At 65.4% G+C, this 19,565-nt stretch overlaps 2 protein-coding genes across 3 annotated transcripts in view; one reads left to right on the top strand and one right to left on the bottom strand.

The window, feature by feature from the left end:
• Window positions 1-16,620, top strand: part of LOC142408783 (dedicator of cytokinesis protein 2-like) — an 86,140-nt gene extending 69,520 nt beyond the window's left edge. Inside the window, exons 29-53 of the mRNA XM_075499347.1 lie at window positions 2,780-2,878; window positions 3,177-3,271; window positions 3,931-4,009; window positions 4,151-4,251; window positions 4,472-4,530; window positions 5,442-5,590; window positions 6,962-7,047; window positions 7,623-7,779; window positions 8,086-8,126; window positions 8,379-8,469; window positions 8,557-8,676; window positions 9,254-9,343; window positions 9,490-9,594; window positions 10,582-10,723; window positions 10,886-10,967; window positions 11,070-11,154; window positions 11,382-11,468; window positions 12,757-12,933; window positions 13,078-13,161; window positions 13,286-13,423; window positions 13,776-13,861; window positions 14,316-14,466; window positions 14,840-14,951; window positions 15,545-15,678; window positions 15,748-16,620. Of these exons, the coding sequence (XP_075355462.1) occupies window positions 2,780-2,878; window positions 3,177-3,271; window positions 3,931-4,009; window positions 4,151-4,251; window positions 4,472-4,530; window positions 5,442-5,590; window positions 6,962-7,047; window positions 7,623-7,779; window positions 8,086-8,126; window positions 8,379-8,469; window positions 8,557-8,676; window positions 9,254-9,343; window positions 9,490-9,594; window positions 10,582-10,723; window positions 10,886-10,967; window positions 11,070-11,154; window positions 11,382-11,468; window positions 12,757-12,933; window positions 13,078-13,161; window positions 13,286-13,423; window positions 13,776-13,861; window positions 14,316-14,466; window positions 14,840-14,951; window positions 15,545-15,678; window positions 15,748-15,837 (2,640 nt within the window). The 3' untranslated portion in view covers window positions 15,838-16,620. The remainder of the gene's footprint in view (window positions 1-2,779; window positions 2,879-3,176; window positions 3,272-3,930; window positions 4,010-4,150; window positions 4,252-4,471; window positions 4,531-5,441; window positions 5,591-6,961; window positions 7,048-7,622; window positions 7,780-8,085; window positions 8,127-8,378; window positions 8,470-8,556; window positions 8,677-9,253; window positions 9,344-9,489; window positions 9,595-10,581; window positions 10,724-10,885; window positions 10,968-11,069; window positions 11,155-11,381; window positions 11,469-12,756; window positions 12,934-13,077; window positions 13,162-13,285; window positions 13,424-13,775; window positions 13,862-14,315; window positions 14,467-14,839; window positions 14,952-15,544; window positions 15,679-15,747) is intronic.
• Window positions 16,621-16,979: 359 nt separating this feature from the next.
• Window positions 16,980-19,561, bottom strand: LOC142408782 (BCL2/adenovirus E1B 19 kDa protein-interacting protein 3-like). Of its 2 annotated transcripts, none has more exons than XM_075499345.1 (6): window positions 19,265-19,561; window positions 18,399-18,531; window positions 18,160-18,289; window positions 17,976-18,070; window positions 17,681-17,830; window positions 16,980-17,369 (listed from the first exon to the last, which is right to left on the bottom strand). In XM_075499345.1, the coding sequence occupies exons 1-6, from the start codon at window positions 19,353-19,355 to the stop codon at window positions 17,321-17,323; spliced, it is 648 nt and encodes a 215-aa protein (XP_075355460.1). In that variant the 5' UTR covers window positions 19,356-19,561; the 3' UTR covers window positions 16,980-17,320. The 2 variants fall into 2 exon arrangements, with proteins under 2 accessions (XP_075355460.1, XP_075355461.1); XM_075499346.1 differs by having other exon boundaries at window positions 17,681-17,802.
• Between the last annotated feature and the right edge of the window lie 4 nt (window positions 19,562-19,565).

Raw genomic sequence — 19,565 nt, 5'->3', positions numbered from 1 at the left:
TGCCCCACATTCCCCACGGGGCTGTGCTGGTTGCGCAGTGCTTCTCTCTGCCACGATGGTGGGTGACGTGCACCCCTGGCTGGTACATGAGAAATGGCCCCCCAGAACCTCAGCGAAGGCTCAGGCTGCTCCTGCTCTGCCCCAGTGGCAGCATGGCTGCACAGCCGGGCTCTGTCAGTGGGGAAGGCAACCCTGGCTCCCACCATGGGGTCTCTCCCAAGACCAGGACTCCGTGGCATCGCACACATGGATGCTTAGGGAACATAGGTGGATTTGTGGCACTTTCCCCACTTTGCCAGCGCTTAGTGCTTGCTTCCTTGCAGGCAAGGTATCCCCTGCTCCCAAGCCGAGTCCTGGGAGCAGGCCATGCTGCACGGTGAGGAGGCACTTGCCTCCAGCTTGGTGGGCAAGTTGTACTCACTTGGACTCATGCAGGCAGCCGCAGGCAGCCAGTGACCTGGGTATCTGCAGGATCTCTGCGGCATGCCTGTGTGGCCTCCCTGCGTGCAGGTGCTGCTGCTCCTGCTGCATGCCAGCATTCAGCAGGGAAGCTTCAGGTCTGTGGCTTCATTTTGATGCTAAAAGGACTGGGATCTGTCGGTTTTTTATTCATTTGCTTCTTATAAGATAATTCCCTTCAAACCTGCCTGCACCTTGGACGGCAGCCAGGGCTGGCTGTGGGGCACAGTGCTTCCCCACAGCAATCCCCTGCCGCATGCTGCAGCCCTTCCAGAGGAGCTCCCCCGGCCCCGCTGCCGGGGCTGCCCAGGGGCCAGCGGGACGAACCCAGGGCCCTTGGTCGCAGGCAGCAGCCGAGTGGCCCTGGGCTGTCCCCTTTGGCCTCTGAAATGCCCCCTCCTCTGGCTGCTCCGTGCAGCCGGCAAGGGCTGGCCTGGGGCTGTGACGGGGCTCCGTCCCTGCCACGGAGCAGGGGATCACTGGAGCCGGTGGAATGAGCCGGGGGAAGCTCTGGCAGCGGCTGACCTGCCAGGGCTGGAAGGAGCCTGCATCGCCCCTTGCCGTGCCTTCCTGCAGTGCCACCGGCGCTGCTCCTGCGCGCCCTGGACGGGCAGCGGTGCTCAGCGCCCAGCGGTGCCCTTGCAGCGCGCTCAGCACAACGGTGTCCGGGGAAGTGTTGGCACCTGAAGCCACCCACAAAGCTCTGTCGGTGGCACTGGGGCACGGCAGGGCCTTCGCTCCTCCTGAGCCTGCCAGATGATGCTCTTACCCCCAGAAATAGCCACCCTTTTCCCACAGTTTCCAGCCCCGGGTGCACCCCCAGGACAGCTTTCCGGCTGAGTAGTCACACGTGGGCTATGCTGGACACCGCTGAAAACTGGGTCTTTAATAATAGGGAGCGTCAGGCGCTCTCGTGGCCCCCCTCAGCCCTGGCACTGCCAGGCTTCCCACCACGTTGGAGTGCCCTGACCGACCCCGGGCTCTGCCCATCCCCAGCACACCGTGGCGCTTCCAAGGGTGGTTGGGTTGGTTTGTATGCTCCCCGGCACGTGCAGTGGTGGTGGTGTGTGGGGTGACAGCACCCTTGCAGCGGTGGTTGATGCTGAGAGCAGCCAGCTTTTCCACTCGCTGACTCTGCTGCTGCGCTGTGGGGGCTGGACCAGGGCTGCTGTGTCCCTGGGTGACTTTGGCTGTGGGGCGACTCCTGGGATACAGACTCCTAAAATGTCACAGGAGGGCTTGCAGCTGCTTTGCACGCACCCAGGCGTGGGCTGTGGTGGTGTCTCCTTGCAAACTGCCCCACCAGGGGACTGTCCCTTCTGTCCAGCAGCAGCCATCCTTTGGGGAAGTAATGCTTTAAAGTGTCTCTCTGAGCTCAGTGCTGCAGCTGGCCACTGTCTGCATGAGCAGAGCTCAGGAGGATCCTGGCGATTGAGCAACACTCCTGTTCAGTGGCCCGGAGCCCTGACCCTGGTGGCTTTTGGGCTTCCATGGCTGCTCAGTTCCCCGTGGAGTTTCCTGTAGCTTTGTCCCAAGAGCAAGCCTATTGCAGACTCATCTATGTTAGAAGTATTGTCAAGAACATGTTGCACTAATTAGCTAAATGGAAGATGAAACGCTGTGGTGAGCAGCAGGTGGGTGTTGCACCCTGCCATCCACGCCTCCTTTCACAAGCAATGCAGCTGAGCACAATTTGGTGATCAGGCGCGGCCTTTCGCACATTGCAGAGACAGGCATCCTGGTCAGCCTGTGCCATTGCCGCACTGCTCATCTCGCAACAAAGCTGTGAGTACCCAGAACAGGAGTGGAATTAATGGCTCAATTTGGGACCCTTTGCTAGAGGCAGTCTAGACACATCAGCCTCCAGAAAGAAGCTGCTTGCCGTTTTCAAACTGCACTTACATCCACATACTGCCCTAAATGACCTTAAAAATTACAGGTGTATGCTACAGCAAATATGCTATATAGTTATGTCTGTGTCCTCCCCAGTGTCATGGCAGGTGTCAGAGCTGTCCCACCCGCGGAGCGGGGTGCGTGGGACCGGGAGAGGAAGGGCTGGCTGTAGGAGCCAGCACTGAGTGGGGCAGGAGGAGAGGTCTGGAGATCCGGGGAGGAGGGTACCACGGAGGGCGAGGGGGCCCCAGGGCAGCTGGGGCTCTGGGGTACGGACCAGCTGGAGGAACACGGACGGGTGCGCAGGGCCCCCCTTGCCCCAGTGCACCCCGCAGTGCTGGCCACGGGGGGCCCCCCTCGGCCCCAGTGCACCCCATGGTGCTGGCCGTGGGGCCTCGGCAGTGCCTGACCAGCCCCTCTCCCCCAGAGTCACTATGTGGCCTGCATGGCCGCCATCCTGAGCCAGATGGACAAGGACCACTACAGCTCCTACATCAAGGCATTTCCCTCGCGGCCCGAGCTGATGGTGAGTGCTGCTCCGCGCAGCGAGACCGGGGCCCTCTGTCACTGGCACCTCCCTGCCTCTCCGCCCCATGTCTCAGCTTGGGCATCCCACCGGTCCCAGTGCCCTGCCTGCACCTGGGCACCCAGCACTGGTGCCACCTGCCCTGGACCCCGGCACAGCCCACATCCCCGCTCCACGGAGGTGAAGCTCTCGCTGTCGGGTGGCGAGGGTCGCTCCCAGCCCCGGTGCTCAGCACAGCATCACCCCGGGAGGGCATCGTGGTCAAGCCCAGCTCCTGACATCTCCTCCTCCCTGGCAGGACTTCCTCATGGAGACCTTCATCCTCTTCAAGGACCTGATTGGCAAGATGGTGTACCCCTGTGACTGGATGGTGATGAACATGGTGCAGAACCGGTGAGGATCTCTGGGCTGGGAGGGACCCACAGGCGGATATTGGGGCTGGATGTGAGAACCTGGGGTGCCTTCCTGGGGCCTGGGCAGAGGGCACGCAGGCACTGCAGCAGGGCTGTGCCGGGCAGCCTAAGGCTAGCTTAGCTCCCGCCAGATCCCCCTCAAACAGCCCTGGGTCCATGCTCGGGCTGGCTTGGGGCAGCTCCAGATGCTTCCTGCTGTGCCCTGGGACAGTCTGGCCCCATCTGGGAGCCGGGTGGCAGAGCTGCTCTCTGCAGCCCCGTCGGTGTGCTTGGGGGGGCTCCCGGGAGGCAGCGGGAAGCTGACGCCAGACACCCCATCCCTCCCGCCCTGGGTGTCTGCGCATGGCAGGGATGCCCGGCATGCAGGACCGGTGCACCCGGGCAGCACTCGGCTGCACCGCAGTGAGCAGAAAGGGCCAGCTGGAGTGTGGATGGATGCAGGCAGGAGCACGCTGTGAGCCCAGCCCCGGTGCACGGCGAGGCCTGGCCCCTGCCTGCCCCCCCCCCGCCCCTTGCCTCTCCATCGCCGGGAGCCGCCAGCCCGGCTCTCCCCTCGCTGCCGTTCGGCCCTGCCTGCGAGCGGTGGGCAAGCAGCGCGGCTGCCCTCTGCTCAGCGCCCTGCGGCCGCTCGCTCCACAGGGAGTTCCTGCGCGCCATCAACCAGTTTGCTGCGACCTTGACAGAGATGTTCCTGAGCAACAGCAGCTTCGAGCTGCAGGTGAGCGGGCGCTGCCCCGGCCCCGGGGCTACCTGTGCCCTGCGGGGACCAGGAAGGGACCCAGCCTGGCACTTGGTGCTGCCTTCCCCCCCAGCCGCCGTGCCACCCAGCCTGGCATTCGTCCCTATGTTTTCACTGCAGCTTTGGAACAACTATTTCCACCTGGCCGTGGCTTTCCTCACCCAGGACTCCCTGCAGCTGGAGAACTTCTCCCAGGCCAAGCGCAACAGCATCCTGGCCAAGTGAGTCACCCTTGCCTTTGCTGGCCCTCCCCGGCCCAGCCACCTGCCAGCATCACCTTGGGGCCGAGCTCTGCAGCTCTGCTTCAGGTTCCTGCCCACCTGCTGCCACACCGTGGGGTCAGGAATTTTGGGATGAGTCGGTTGGGCTGTGCTTGGGCTCCTGGCCTGGACGCTGCGCCCCAGGCTGCAGAGCGATGCTGACCAACATCCATCCTGGCAGGTACGGGGACATGAGAGCCACGATCGGAGCTGCCATTCGGGACATGTGGTACAACCTAGGTAAGCCACAGTGTGGCCAGCAATGAGGAGGCTTGGCGAGTCTCTGCAGGCTGGCGTTCATCAGCACTGTCCCCAAAATGGGCACTGGGGAGTGGGATGTTGCCAGTGTGGGGCATGGGAGCCTGCAGGCACGAGCAGGGTGTATGAGTCTGCAGGTGTGTGAACCTGCAGGTGTGCAAACCTGTGGGACGTGCGAGCCGGTAGAATGTGCAATCTGTGGGATGCTGCACGATGTGCAAGTCTGTGGGATATGTGATCCTGTGGGATGTACACATCTGCAGGCATGCAAGGCCGCGGGTGTGCGAGCCCGCAGGCACTGTGGCCAGTCATGAGCTCACACTCCCTGCAGGCAGCCTCCCCTCTCTGGGCTGGTGTCTGCCTGCAGCCCTGCCTTCCTCTTCCCCAGTCCTGCGGGCTCCTGCCTTGCCTTGTTTCCCCTGCACGGTGTGGGTCGCACAGCCGGAAGCATCTCGGGGCCAGGCAGGCTGGGAGGACGCAGCACCTCGGGTCTCTGCCCCATGCCCCAGCAGAGAGCAGGGAGCTGCGTGGAGTGTGTGGGGCAGCCCGCGGTGCAGCGGTGGAGCAGTGATGGGAGCCTGCAGGCTCCCGCGTGGGTTGTTCACATGTGCCAGGGCCTCCAGGACACCAGCACAACCCCAGCTCATGGTACCACAGCCAAGTGTTTGCCGTGCTGTCCTGGCCATGCAGCATTACCTGCCCACCAGCATGGCCGCCCCACAGGATTGCCTGGCTCTGCTGTGGCCGCCTGTGCCAGGCGTGCAGACCTCCTGGCACTGCTCCCCCTCGTCTTCCATGCGTTGCTGCCTGTTGGGGCCTCGGGGCCCCCAGGGCTGGCCCCGGGAGGCAGGCTGCAAAAGCCCGGGACCCCCAGCCTTCCCTGCCCTCCCCAGGCCATCGCAAAATCGAGTTCATCCCGGGCATGGTGGGTCCCATCCTGGAGATGACGCTCGTGCCGGAGCTGGAGCTGCGCAAGTCCACCATCCCCATCTTCTTTGACATGATGCTCTGCGAGTACCAGCTGACCAAGAGCTTCAGCCGGGTGAGTGCCCAGGGCTGTGGCTGGGCCGTGGCAGGAAGCCAACATGGCCGGATCCTGCTCCTCACCCAGGCTGGGCCGTCCCTTTTGGGGTGGATTGAGGTGATGCGCAGCCTCCCCTCTCTCATCCTAGGATGTGGGGCTGCAGGAGGGAGGGATGAGGGACAGGGGACAGGGGGAGCTGGCAGGGACATGAGGAGCAGGGAGAGCCACTGGGCGATGCAGAGGATTTCCCAGGGACAAGCAGGGACAGGTCAGGCGTCACCCGCTCAGCCGGTCCCGGCACTGGCTGAAAACAAGAACAGTGGGAGGGGGGAGGTCTGCACAGACCTCCTGCATTTCCATTTGTCTTCCCTCGTTGCTGTGAGTCTTCTCCATGCAAAAGGCTTTTCCAGTTTTTGATTAGGTGGCATTTGCCTCTTCCGAGCTGGAAGCCTTTCGCCCTGTTGAGGCGTCCCATGGGAGGAGAGGGGCTGGGACTGCCCTCGGATCCACGGGTGATGCGGGTCCTACTGCAGCCCCTTTCCCAGCCCCTTGCTCGCACCCGGGTCTGCAGCCACAGGAGAGCTGCGTTGGAGGAGCAGTGTGGGCATGGCTGGGCTCAGAGGACCTGAGGCCTTCGCAGGGGATGTCCCCGAGCCATCCTGCTGTGGCACAGGGGCTCTGCGGCTCAGGAGCTGACCATGGCAGTGCCCCTGACCCAGGGGGACAAGGTCCCCCCAGTTTGGGATGTGCAGACCCCAGAGGGACCCAGCGTGCAGGCAAGGGGTACCAAGGGGTACCAGCAATCAGATATCTGCTCCAGACCCCCCATCCCATACTGTGCATGTGCAGGATCCCCCAGGCTTTTGGGTCCACTGGCTGCAGCCGGAGCACAAATCCCGTGGACCTGAAGGCTGAGCATCAGCTGGGAGACGGGGGACCCCAGGCTGGCACAGCCCTGCCACCCCCAGCAGGGAAGGCTGTGGCTTTAGGGGGTACAGGACACTGCCCAGAGACCCCCGGGGTCAGCCGGGCCCAGGCTGCTGGGGGACGGTGACGAGGCGAGCGCAGGAGCGGTATGGGGACTGGGGAGCAAGTCAGGGACCTAGAGAGCATGGGGCCATGTCTGTGCCGGGGCAGCGTGGCGACCCGTGCGCTCCAGGGAGCAGTATGGCCTGGGAGGGGGGACAGGGACCCATCTGTGCCAGGCAGTCCCGGGGAGAAGGGCTGTAGCAGCAGAGCCTGGGGGCTGTTTGGGGGCCCGAGCTGGCTCCAGCTCCCGCAGCCCCTCCTGTCCCAGCGCTGTGGCCCCATGTCCCAGGGGGCTGCAGCCATGGCAGCCTGGGGCCAAGCTCAGCACATCCTCCCCTGCGCTCATGCACGTCTCTGCAGTTTGAGGATGAGATCCTGCACAAGCTGGACAGCGAGGTGGAGGGCGGCCGGGGAGATGAGCAGTACAAGCAGCTTTTTGAGAGCATGTGAGTGTGCAGTGACATCCCCGCAACCTTCTGTCCAGGGCATGACCCTTTGCTGATCATCCTGCCCCGGCCAAATCTCGGCCATCCTGCTCCTCCTCACGCTGTGCTCTGACCCAGAGCATGCCTCTCGGGCGAGCAGGACCTGGCAGCAGGACTCGGGCAGCCGGACTCAGGCAGCAGGAGGAAGCCTGCTGCCCAAGCATCACCTGCCCCTTGCACACCGCTGCTGTCCTGGCCAGCCTGCCCATGCCTGCCCCTGCCTGCCCCCCGCAATGTCCCTGCCCCAGGGGATGCCCCTGCCCAGGCTGTGCTCCTGCCCCGTGGTGCCCATCACCGATGCGTGTGCAGGGTGGCTGGAGCAGTCAGGTCTCTCCTCCGTCCCTGCTGTGCCTGATGGGGGGCAGCACGGGGCTTGTCCTGTCTCACTGCAGACTAGGTGTTGCTTTTTGTCCCTTGTTGGGGGGGGGGGGGGGGGGGAGGGCTGCCCCCCCCATGGGGGAGCTGAGCCGGGGCAGTGTTGGGAGCGCTGCAGAGCGGAGCATGCAGTGAGACCCTTGACCTCTTCTCCTCCCCAGCCTGCTCAGCTGCTGCCGAGGACATCCTGAGCTGGCCAAGCCTGGGGAGAACTTTGTTGCGCTGGTGACAGGGCTCCTGGAGCGGCTCCTCGACTACCGGGCTGTTATGAATGACGAGAACAAAACCTACAGCATGAGCTGCACCGTCAACCTCCTGGTGGGCACCTGCCCCATGCCCCCCGCTCTGCCAGGGCTCAGCCCCGTGTCCCCCCAGGTCCCTCCAGGGGCTGCGGTGCCCCTGGCACAGCAGAGATGGGGTGCACATGGTGCCAGACCCGGTGTCCCCCAGGAGGTACTTGCTGGGAGGCACCGTGCAGCTCCCCACTGCCGAGGGCAGCCCAGTCCCCATGCAGGGATGGTCCCGGCAGCTCCGTGACTCAGGGCAAGGTGTGGGAGAGTGGGGGGCTGCGGCACGTGACACCTCCTGGGCTCACTCAAAACAGCCTCATCTGTTCTTCCCCAGAATTTCTACAAGGAGATCGACCGCCAGGCCATGTACATCAGGTGAGCACGGCCCCGGGGAGACCGGCATCGCCCCGGGGTGAGGGGTCCCAGGGCCCTGAGCTGCCCCAGCCCCCCCCTGCCCTGGCCCCAGGCAGGCGGGATGGGGATGGTGGAGCAGCCGGAGGGGCAGGCCGCCGGGGGCTCTGCCCCCTACCCAGCTGCCGGTGGGGGATGCTGCCCCATGGGGGAGCATGGGCCAGACCCCGAGCTGTGCTGGCTGTTGTGCCCCACGTACGGTACCCTTGCTCCCAGGTACCTGTACAAGCTGAAGGACCTGCACGTCAGCTATGAGAACTACACAGAGGGAGCCTACACCCTGCTGCTGCACGCCCGGCTCCTCAAGGTGGGGCACGGGGGGTACAGGGGCTGTGGGGCCGCCCAGCCAGGGCCCGAGGGCTCGGCGTGATGGGCTCCCGCTGCCTCTGCGCAGTGGTCGGACGAGGCGAACACAGCCCCCATGCAGGGCTTGCACAGCCCCAGCCTGCACACCCAGCGCCAGCTGAAGGAGGCTCTCTACAACCAGATCATCGACTACTTCGACCAGGGCAAGGTCAGTGTGGCCACGTGCCCCCAGCAGCCCCCCCCACCCTGCCCAGCTGGCGGGAGCTGGGCTGGCCCAGGGCAAGCCTGGCTCGCCGGCCTCCGCTGCCTCCTGCTCCGAGCCCCCAGCCTCAGCATGGCCCACCCACCCACCCCACCGCTGTGGTGGGGCTGGAGCTGCCCCACAGCGAGCCCAGGCTGGACGGTTCACCCCACAGCCACCCGGCTGCCGCAGTTGTCCTTCCCCATCCCATCCCATCCCATCCCATCCCATCCCATCCCATCCCATCCCATCCTCAGTGCCCAGCCCTGGCCCAGGGGCCAGTAGCTGGGGCACCCTAGGAGAGGGGCTCGCCCGGGCAGGGGGCTCGGGTGCTGGAGAAGGCGGGAAGCTGAGTCCTGCTGCAGCCCACCAGTGCCCAGCCAGACCACCAGTCCGCACGGGGAGAGCCCTCCCCTCCTCGCTCAGGAGCAGCGGTGTGGGTGCCCCAAGAGATGGGGCTGGTCTCTTCTGGAAGCCCCCAGTGCCCCCCTGCCGCAGCTCACCCTGCACCATGGGGCCCCTGCCCTGGTCCCATCTTCTGCAGATGTGGGAGGAGGCCATCCACATCTGCAAGGAGCTGGCAGAGCAGTATGAGAGCGAAGTCTTTGACTACGAAATGCTGAGTGACATCCTGGTGAGTGCTCGGCTGGGCTGGGGGGGTGGCTGCCGGCAGAGCGGGCTGGGGTGCCATGAGCCACGGGGAGGGACAGGGGGTCTGCAGGGCTCCTGTCCCATGTCAGGGCCCTGGCCCATCTCCACTCCTGCCCTCTCCCCCTGCAGCAGCGGGAAGCCAAGTTCTATGAGAAGATCCTGAAGGTGCTGCGGCCCAGCCCGGACTACTTTGCCGTGGGCTACTACGGGCAAGGCTTCCCTACCTTCCTCCGGGTAAGCGGCTCCCAGCTGCCCCGAGGCCAGCGCCGTGCCAGCAGCCAGCACACTACACCTGCCCGGGACAGTGCCAGTGCCCAGGCCAAGCCTCGCGGCTGTGGCCATCTCAGGGTGGCACCCTGTGAGCAAAGCCCTGGTGGTGTCCCCGCTCCCAAGGGATGGGGCCCCTCGCTGGGGTGGTGGTGACGACTGGGTCCCCAGTGCAGGTCTGTGCCATGTCGTATTTGGGCTGCAGGGACAGATGTGTGTTGTATCGTACCTGTGGCGCGGAGACAGGTCTGTGCTATTTATGAACAGATTCGGGTACCTCCGGGGTCACTGTGGGAGCCCCGCCGACCCTCTCCCCACCAACCCTCTCCCCATCCCTGCAGCGTGGTGCTGTAGGCAGGGGCTTGCTCAGCACCTCTCCCTTTTCCTGTGCTGGCAAAGAGGCTCCTGGTGTCCACTGGCGAGAGCAGCGCTCATCTTTCTGGATGAGAGCAAAGTGTTTCACTCATGTTCACTCCTATTGCATTCCTTAGGGGTTTTTTTTAATCCACTCAGATATAAGTTGGCATGCTTGGTGGGCTTCTTCCATCCAAAGTGTTGGTCCTTATTTTCCTACCCCGCTGTTACGGCCACAGCGAGGGTGGCATCATTTTCACAGAGGTCATGGTGGGTTTCAAGGGCTCCTTGCTGTCTCCTGGGTGGTTTCTGTATCCACTGACTCCAGACCCTGGTCACTGTGTGCCCAGCCAAAGACTTTCTCTCCAGAGCCCTGTCTGCCCGAGCCAGCCTGCCCTTTAATTCCTTTTTCGTCCAGTTGCTGGGTTTGGAGAAGTATTTTTTTTGAGAGAGGCATATTCCGCTCAGCTAAGGGCCCGGCCTCGTCGGTGCCTGCACCCCTAACACACCAGGGCTCGCTGCAGCCAGACCAGGGTCCGAGGGCTCCCCGGCCCTGCTCCACAGCACGCTGGGATGGGCTGCCATCTTCCTCCCCCACAGAACAAGGTCTTCATTTACCGGGGCAAGGAGTATGAGCGCCGGGAGGACTTTGAGATGCGGCTGCTGAGCCCCTTCCCCAACGCTGAGAAGCTGAAGAGCACATCTCCGCCCGGCCAGGACATCACCGGCTCCCCAGGCCAGTGTATCCTCCAAGTGTGGGGACGGGGCTGGGAGGGCGACTCATTCCCTGTGCCATGGCCCCCTGCGCAGGTCCCGCAGCACCTCCCCACACGCCCCTGGGGCCCCTCTCCCCCACAGCCCCCATCCTCCATGGTGCGCGCCCGTGGCTCCTTCACTCCCGCAGATATCCAGTGTTTCACCGTGCAGCCAGTGGAGGAAGCCAAGGTCCGGTTCAAGGACCGGAGCATCCCGGAGCAGATCACCAAGTGAGTGCCCCAGCACGGACAGGGTGCACCCGCTCTGCTCCGCGTGGGAGGGGACGCAACAGGGGCACCTCTCCCATGCTCTGCCCCTTCCCTCCCCTGCAGTTTCTATAAAGCCAACCACGTCCAGAAGTTCAGCTACTCGCGGCCCTTCAGGAAAGGCCCGAAGGATCCAGACAATGAATTTGCAGTGAGTGCTGATGGGGGCTGCCAGGACCCCAGCTGGGAGGGATGGGGAGAGCTGGGGGGGTCCCTTGAGGAGCCAGGTGTCCAGAGGAAGGGGGATGCAGGAGAGACAGGGAGTCCCCCACTCCTGGGATGGGGAAGGTGGTGGTCCTGTGCCCATGGGAGGGAGAGGTGGGGTGTCCCAGGGTGATGGGGAGGAGGGTGACAGGATGACTGCTGCCCTCCCCACAGACCATGTGGATCGAGCGGACGACCTTCGTAACAGCTTACCCCCTGCCCGGCATCCTGCGCTGGTTTGTGGTGACCTCCACCACCACGGTGAGGAGGGGGGGTGCGGGGGGAGCGGGGCCCTCCCAGGGCATCCCTCCCCCGAGCGGCATCACAAACCCCGGCAGGCGTGCTGCCCCCAGCCCCTTCCAGGCTTCACAAGCTCAAGTGGCTGAAGCCGGGGTGTGGGGAGCACGTCCCGCCTGGTGCCCCAGCTGAGCTCCGGCCCCGGTCCCCATGCCCCGTCAGCCTCTGTTCTCAGTGCAAACCCGATCCAGCCCACGAGGTGCTTGAGCCCCCAAACTCTGTGACTCCCAGCTCGCTCTCATGCCCCTGTGGTCCCTCGGGTGTGTGGTCCAGGGCAGTGCCCACAGCAGAGCGGACCCAGCTCCCATGTGCACCCTCCACCTGCAGAGCAGGGTGCGAGCACGGGCCCCTTCCCTCTGCGAACACAGAGCCCAGCTACCACTCCTGCCCAGCAGCAGGGGATAACCCCCCCTTTGGCATCACCTTGGCCCCTGCTGCCCCGGCTCCAGGGCTGATCTCGGGGCAGTGCCATGTGGGAACGCTGTCCCATGCCATGGGGAAGGGTTTCTCTGCTGGCACTGGGCATGGAGACCCCAGGCACTCAGGGCACCCTCAGCCTCCTTCAGCTGGTGCTGGTAGCATCAACCCGGTGACAGGGACTGGTTTGTGTGGCTCACCCACGGGGATGTACATCTCCTCCATGGGAAGCAGGAGACCACGTGCAGGGAGCAGCAGAGGTGCCGGAGGAGTTTCAGCTACTGGCGCTGCTGACAACAGCCCCGCGCGTGGGTTTTACACCTCTGTCAGAGGGAGGTGCTTGGCTAAAGTCCAGGGTGTTCCAGGCGCTGCAGCAAGGGACATGTGAAATGCACTAGCTGGGCTGTTGCACGACAGCTGTGCTGCAGGGCAACTGTATGGCTGCATGAGTGCTGGCACTGACACGTGTGTCTGCCGTTGCACAGCTGCCCCCCCCCAGTGACAACGACGTTTACCCAGGTTTCCCATAAGCTCACCGCTGACCTGCTGCTGCCACATGCCCATCACCTGGCCTGCAGCCTCTTGCCTGCAGGACTAACCCTGCCAGCAGCCTGTGCTCAGAGCCAGGGACCAGCACTTCCAGTGCTTCCCCCGTGAGCCCTCGGCTCAGCTCCAGGCAGCTGGTGCCAGGGGTCTGAGGGGCTTCGTGGGGTGAGATGTGCAACCCCGGGGCCTCTCTCACCGTGGGACCAGGGAGAGACCAGCCTGCTGGCCCACACCAGGATGGGCAGGTCGCTGGGTCAGCCGGCTGCTGACCTTCCCTCCCTGGGCACAGACTATCATCTCCCCCCTGGAAAATGCCATCGAGACCATGATGAAAACAAATGAGAAAATTATGAGTGAGATCAACCGGCACCAGAATGACCACAGCCTGCCCATCAACCCGCTCTCCATGCTGCTCAACGGCATCGTGGACCCTGCTGTCATGGGTGGCTTTGCCAAGTACGAGACGGTGAGGACACATGGGTGCTGCACCAGGGCTGGCGCGGGCACTCTTGGGGCTGGCGACCACAGGCACTGGCACCACTTTGTGCCAACCCCTGCCTGCGCGGAGCCAAACCAGCCCATCAGTGGGACTGAGAGGGGGTCGTTGCAGGCCTTTTTCCAGGAGTCCTACCTGCAGGAGCACCCCGAGGATGAGGGGAACATCGAGAAGCTGAAGGACCTGATCGCCTGGCAGGTACAGCCCGCAGCATCCCTCCAGTGGCTGCAGGGGACAGCTGCCCTGGGGCGCCAAGTGCCCAGCATCCCCATCCTGGGGGAGCCCCCCAAGACCAGGCGGACCCGTCCCCATTCTCCTGCAGACGCCGCTGCTGGCAGAGGGGATCCGGATCCATGGGCGGAAGGTGACGGAGGACCTACGGCCCTTCCATGAGCGCATGGAGCAGTGCTTCGTGCAGCTGCGAGCCAAGGTGGAGAGCCAGTATGGGGTGCGGGAGATGGTGAGTGCCAGGGCGGTGAGCATGGTGCAGGCACAGTGGGGGCTGCGCGGATGGTGCGTGGCACCTGTGGGGTGACGCTGGACAAGCCATCACAGGTCTGGGGCAGCAGGGAACAGCTTGATGGGGCTGCAGCTGCAGAAGCAACAGGGTAAGGGGCACTGTGCATGGGGAACCTTGGGGCCTCTGCCTGCCCTGGGTGGGGGGACAGCACTACCTGGGGTGGCTGGTACTGGCACAAAACCAGGATTGGGCAGAGAGGGCATTGCTGGCCCTGGCTGAGTCAAGGGAAGGAGAGGGGAGGCTCTGCACTCTCATCCCTCCTGGCTCTCTCTCAGGCTCCCTGTGCTCTCAGGTCTGCTTTGAGGACCGGCGGAGTGGTCGACCCCGGTCCATGGCCTGGGGACGCGACTGGGACCGGCTGAGCCATGCTGGAGACAGGCAAGTGCTGTGGTGGGGAGCACTGGCCCCAAGCCACCCCCCCTCACCCCTCCCCACTGGCCCCACACCGCTGAGCCATCCTCACTCTCCTCCACCCCAGACGCTTCTCTCCCACCTCCCCAGCCCACTGCCTTCCTGGCTTCCCTTTATGCCAAGCCACATCTCAGGGGTCCATCCTGCCATGCCACCCTGTCCGTGGTGGGGGGCATGGAGTAGAGACACCTCATGTGCAGCCCCCAGGCTCACCTGGACATTGCTGTCACCTGAGCCATCCATGCTTGTCTTGCTGGCTTGTCCCTCCTAAGCATCCACTGCTAAGATCTGCTGGAGATGGTGCTGGTGCCTGGCTGAGGGCAGCCACTCCTGGCCATGGTCCGGCCGGCCCATGGCGTAGCCCTGCTCCCCAGTCCCCCTGCCACCCACCTGCCCCTCACCAGCCACAGTTGCTCCACAGCACGGAGGCACCCCCGACCCCAAAGCCTGCCCCTCGCACCTCCGAGAGCGAGGACCGCAGAAACGAGCGCAAGGAGAACCGCTCCAGCACCTTCTTTGGGTACCGGCGGCAGGACCTGCGCCAGTCCATCTCGGAGCTGCCAGAGCCCAAGGTGATACTTAGCACAACCCTGGTGCCTCCCCTCCTCCCCGGGGCCCTGCTTGCGCTCCCCCAGGCATCCTGCTGCACCTGGAGCCCCTGGCCCAGCTGGCAGCACCAGGCCTCGGGACAGCCGGTACCCCTCGGGGGGCTGGTGGCAGCCCCTGCTGCAGGGCGCAGCTGGCTGACAGCAGGGAGGGCAGGAGCAGAGCCTGGTGGGGCACAAGGCTGGAGACCCAGGGCTGTGGGCAGGGGCTGCCTTTGGGCTGCGGGCAGGGCGCTGGGAAGCATCGCACCCTGCCAGAGGCTCTGCGTTCCCGGGGCCACGGGTGCTGCGATGCAGCCTGGCCCTCGCTTAGGCACTGAGCCTCCCCTCTGCGCCCCAGGACGAGAAGCGGAGACTCTCCCGCAACATGAGCGAGAGCGGCCTGGGCAGCTCTGAGGGGAAACAGCCCCTGCCAAGCCGAGACGCCGCTGGTGCTCAGCCCAGCACTGCAGGTACTCCCACCATGGCTGCAGGCTTGGGGTGCCTTCCTGGCCCCTCACGCGCCCCTGGCATGGCTGGGGGGGCACCTTCCCTAGCCCCTACAGCCCCAAGCAGCATCCAGCCTTTACCTCCGCGAGCAGGGCTGTGCCCCCACCCCAGCAGGGCAGATACCAGCACCCCCAGCCCTGCACCCCAGCACAGGCACCCTCACCCCCTTGTGCCGTCCCCACAATGGCACAGGCATGTCCTGCAGCCGGGAGCAGGCAGGGAGCACTCGGTACCAAAAGCACAGGCAGACCCCACGCGGCTCACGTCCCCCACCGAACGCTCCCCCTGGAGCTGCTGGTCGTCGATCCCAGACCTCGTGCCACTGAGTCTCAGTGCCGGGATCAGCTCCCAGTGGGAGCCAGCACCGCCCCCCCCCCCCCCCCAGCTGGGCTTCCGCCCCATGCCACCCCCAGCCTGTCTGCCCAGGGCTGTCATGCTCCAGCTAGCCCTGGCAGCCCAGGGCACCTAGCAGTCCAGAGCACACCCATGGGCTCCATGGGCCCTCCCAGGGCCCCCACAGCCCTCCAGACTCAGCCCACCGCCCCTGCCGGCGCAGGGCTGTCCCTGACTCCCACTGGCTTTGGCGGCCGTGTGAAGAGTGCCAGCAAGGCCTCGCCGCTGCCCCGCAAGATCAGCCCCACGGTGTACGAGACGTTCCTGGAGCAGAGCGACGCCGCAGCCGGAGGGAAGGTACTGCCTGGCCCAGGCCCCTGGCCCCTGCTACCCACCGCCCCCACTAACTGCCTGCTCTGCTTGCAGGCATCCACGTCGCCGACAGCAGATGGAAATAAAGGGCTGAAGTCGCCTCCGCCTCCGCCACCAAAGTCCAAGCGAGTGTCACAGCTCTGACCCGGCGCCTGCCTGCAGCTGCACCATCCACTGGCGTCCACCCCTGCCCAAGGGGATGGAAAAGCCTGCGGTGCCCCTGCTCCCAGCTGGTTGCTGGATGAACAGCCCTGCTTGATCCTTGCCTGCTGGACCACCCCTTGCCCACCCCTCTTGTAGTATTTACGCCACAAGCATCCTGCATGGCCACGGGACTCCCTGTGCGCCCCGGTACCCAGGGCGGCACAGGGCACCGCCATCCTGTGTCCAGCCAGGGCTGGCTATTGCCACCCTCCAGGTGCCCCCCAGGGCTGGGACTCATCTGTCCCCAAACACTTCCCCACCCCAGGGCTCTGCATCAGCCCTCAGGCCACGCTCACCTTCCTGCTGATGCGAAGCAGTTGCACGCCAGCCCGTGCTGGGAAGCCTCACCCGCACAGAGCTGCGCTGAGCTCCCACCCACACAGCCCCTCCAGCAGTGCAACCACACCATGCCGAAGAGGACTTTCCTCCCTCCACCCTGAACTGCCAGTGGATCACCCCAGGTGCTGGACAACCAGCAAGGTCTCCGCCGGTGTGTGCTAAGCTCTTCCCTCCCCTCCTGCTCTCGACCCCAGGGGCAGCTCCTGTTGCTTGGCCACCCACCCCCTCCTGCAGCACCGGGACAAACACTTCTGGCCCGGGCACTGTGACTGCACAGGAGCCAGCCAGGTCTGCGAGTGGGCCCGGGGAGCATCGTGCCTTGCAGTGCCAGCTCTCCTGCCAGGATCTGGCTTTGCAGCCCTGCCTGTGCCAGGCTGGTGCTGCTGCCTCAGCCAGCCGTACTGGGCTCCAGCCCCTGCCTCCCCGCTGCAGCAGGCCACGGCCAACTAATAAAGGACTAACACATCAGCTGGGGACCCTGCGGTGGGGCTGAAAACCCTGTATGAGCCCCAGCTCCCAACCCTGCCCACACACAGCCCAAACCAGGGGCCTTTCCACAGCCAGGCACCGCCCTGGCACTGTGCCCCAGCACCCAAAGAGCAGGGACTCACCCTCCTGCAGCCTGGAGCCCCGTGGCAGGGAAAGCCCATGGGAACCCAATGCCGCTGGGGAGCACGCTCACTCTCCCCTGGCTGGGCTGTGCTGGGTCTGGCGCGGTGGCTGCCGGCATGCTGCTCTGCCTCCCGAGCTGGCACAGGGCTGTTTATTTGCATGTGGTGTTGCAGGCTCAGGAGTCGTATTTACAGTCTTGTGTTAAAGAGGAGGAACCTGGACCCGTAATCAAGGGATGGGGAGGGCAGGGGCTGCCTGCAGCAGGGAGCTGCCATCAGTGGGTTCCTGTCTACATGGGCGGGCAGGATCAGCTCCCTAGGCTGGGGCTAAAGAAGGGATAAGGGGAGACAGTGCCTCGTGCCACAAACACGAAGTCTGGGAGCAGTTGGGCTGCACTGGTGCCTGGGCTCCCTCCACATGCTCAGCGGAGGAGCGGAATGGTGGAGCCACCCATCTCGCTGAGCCCAGCTCTTCACAGCGGGTTTGCTGAGGAGGCTGCCAGCCGCTTCCCAATGTAGATCCTGGATTAGAGAGAGCAACTGTAAGGCACTCGCATGGGGACAGCCTGCTGGGCCTCAGCAAGCCAGTAGTGAGGGGAGAGGGCAGCAGCCACGGAGAAGACTGTGGCTGCTAGGAGAAGTGGTGTAGAACAGCACCCAAGGATGAACAGTCCAACTCCAGGAGCGTTCCTCCACTTCCCACGGGGACAGCCCCCGGACAGCCCCAGACTGCACAGACGCCCAGCAGCGCAGGGCTCACCCTGCCTGCACCCAAGGGGTCGGTTCTGGCCAAGGCCACTCAACAGCACAGGTCAGGCCCATCAGGAACTCACCCCAGTCCCAGGGTCAGCACGTGGCTGAGCAGCAGCGAGGGGATGAAGAGCAGCAGCAGCTCTGAACTGAAAAGTCTCTTCTTTCTCCCCACTGCACCTCCCTGCAGGCTCCACAGCACTGGCTGGGGGGAGCACACAAAGGCAAACTCCCTGGGAAAAGTGCATGGTTAAAGGGGGCACGAGGGAAGAGAGCAGAGCACAGCAGGAGGGTACGGGGACAGAAGGACAGGGGTGGCGAGGCAGACAGCAAGGGCGGGGGACAGCAGGACATGCTTGTGGGGGACACGGGCCTTACTTTGGAGACAGACGCTGCGGGCGGCAGGCACAGGCCCAGCCGAGGGATGCTGGCAGGCGTCGCTCCTTCCGCTCGGCTTCCTCCGGCACATCCCGCTAGGAGGAGGCATAGGGCAGGTGAGGCCAGGGGCACGGCCAGCATGGCCCGCGGGGCGCAGCGCGGCACAGGGGGCCAGCTCCCTTACCTGCCGGGGGTGGGGGCAGCCCAGCTGGGGCTGGCTGCAGGGAGGGAGCAGCTCGCTCTCTCCCAGCTGCTCACTTGCCTGGCTGGCTCCATTGTCATCCCAGGCCGGGGAGCCCAGCGTGAGCAGGGCACTGCAAACATAACCCCCTCGGTCACCAAGCCTGCACCACCCCTTGGCCCCCCAACGCCCACCCTGGCCGGGCAGGACTCCAGGTGCCCAGGCTCCTCCTCAGGACTCACCCATCACCGCTCTCCGTCTCTAGCTGGGCCTCCAGCAGCATCTGCTCCACGTCAGCGTGGCAGGAGGAGAACCGCGAGGGCGCGGGCTCCGGCTCCAGGCACCCTGGGCCACACCGCAGCTCCACCCAGGAGCCTGGGGGGGTTGTCAGCCCAGCACCAGCCTGGCCCCTGCGCTGCCCACCCACTCTGCCCCGGGCCCACCGGCACACCCCACTCCGTCCAAGAGGCCTCCTTGGCTCACCCCGTCCCATCCAGGAGCCCTCCCTGGTGCATCCTACGCCACTGCCCAGGGACCATGGGAGCACCGAGCGTGTCTCTGACCTGGGACCTCCTGTTCCCCCCCACCTGCCCAGGGCTCTCCTCGGTGTGCCCTGCTCCCCCGGGACACCCATCTGCCTCTGCCCCAGCCACCACGGTGCACATCAGCCCACTTGTCCGTGACCCCCGTTGATCCGGCCGCCCCCCCCCAGCGCACATCAGCCCACCCAGGACCCCCATGGAATTGGACCCCCTGGAGCACGCCAGCCTGCCCAGGACCCCGGGGCTCCCCATGGACTTGCCCCCCCCTCCTCGGTGCATGTCAGCCCTCCCAGGACTCCCGTTGACCTAGACCCCCGCCACGTGCACGTCAGCCTGCCCAGGACCCCCAGGCTCCCCGTTGATCCAGGCCCCCCGGGTCACATCAGCCTGTCTGGGACACCCGGGACTCCCATTGCCCCAGACCCCCCCGGTGCATGCCGGCCCACCCGGGACCCCACTCACCCGGACGCCCCCGTGCATGCCAGCCCACCCGGGGACCCCACTGACCCGGTGCATGCCGGCCCACCCGGGACCCCACTGACCCACGCCCCGGGCGCCCCACGGACCGTCGTCGCCGGCGCACGCCATGGCCCCGCGGGTGCAGCCGCGCTCGGCCCCCGCCGCTCTGACAGTCACGTGACGCCCGCGAGCCCCCATGTAAATAAAACCACCGGCACCGGGCGCCCGTGCCTTAAAAGGGCACCGGCTCCGTCCTCTGGGGCCCGCGAGATCCGCACCCGGGCGGGAGCGGCGGCGGGGGCCGGGCCGCCGTCGGGTTGGCCGCCAGCGCCGCCCCGGGGGCGCGGCAGCCGGCTGCGGCTCGCCCGGCACAACGGGCGCCGGTCCCGCCGCGTCGCCCCTTTAAGC

This window comes from Mycteria americana, chromosome 4, assembly GCF_035582795.1.
Source record: "Mycteria americana isolate JAX WOST 10 ecotype Jacksonville Zoo and Gardens chromosome 4, USCA_MyAme_1.0, whole genome shotgun sequence".
Taxonomy (NCBI): Eukaryota; Metazoa; Chordata; class Aves; order Ciconiiformes; family Ciconiidae; genus Mycteria; species Mycteria americana.
The sequence above is the reverse complement of the archived record's forward strand: the minus strand, read 5'-3'. Positions and strand labels throughout refer to the sequence as shown.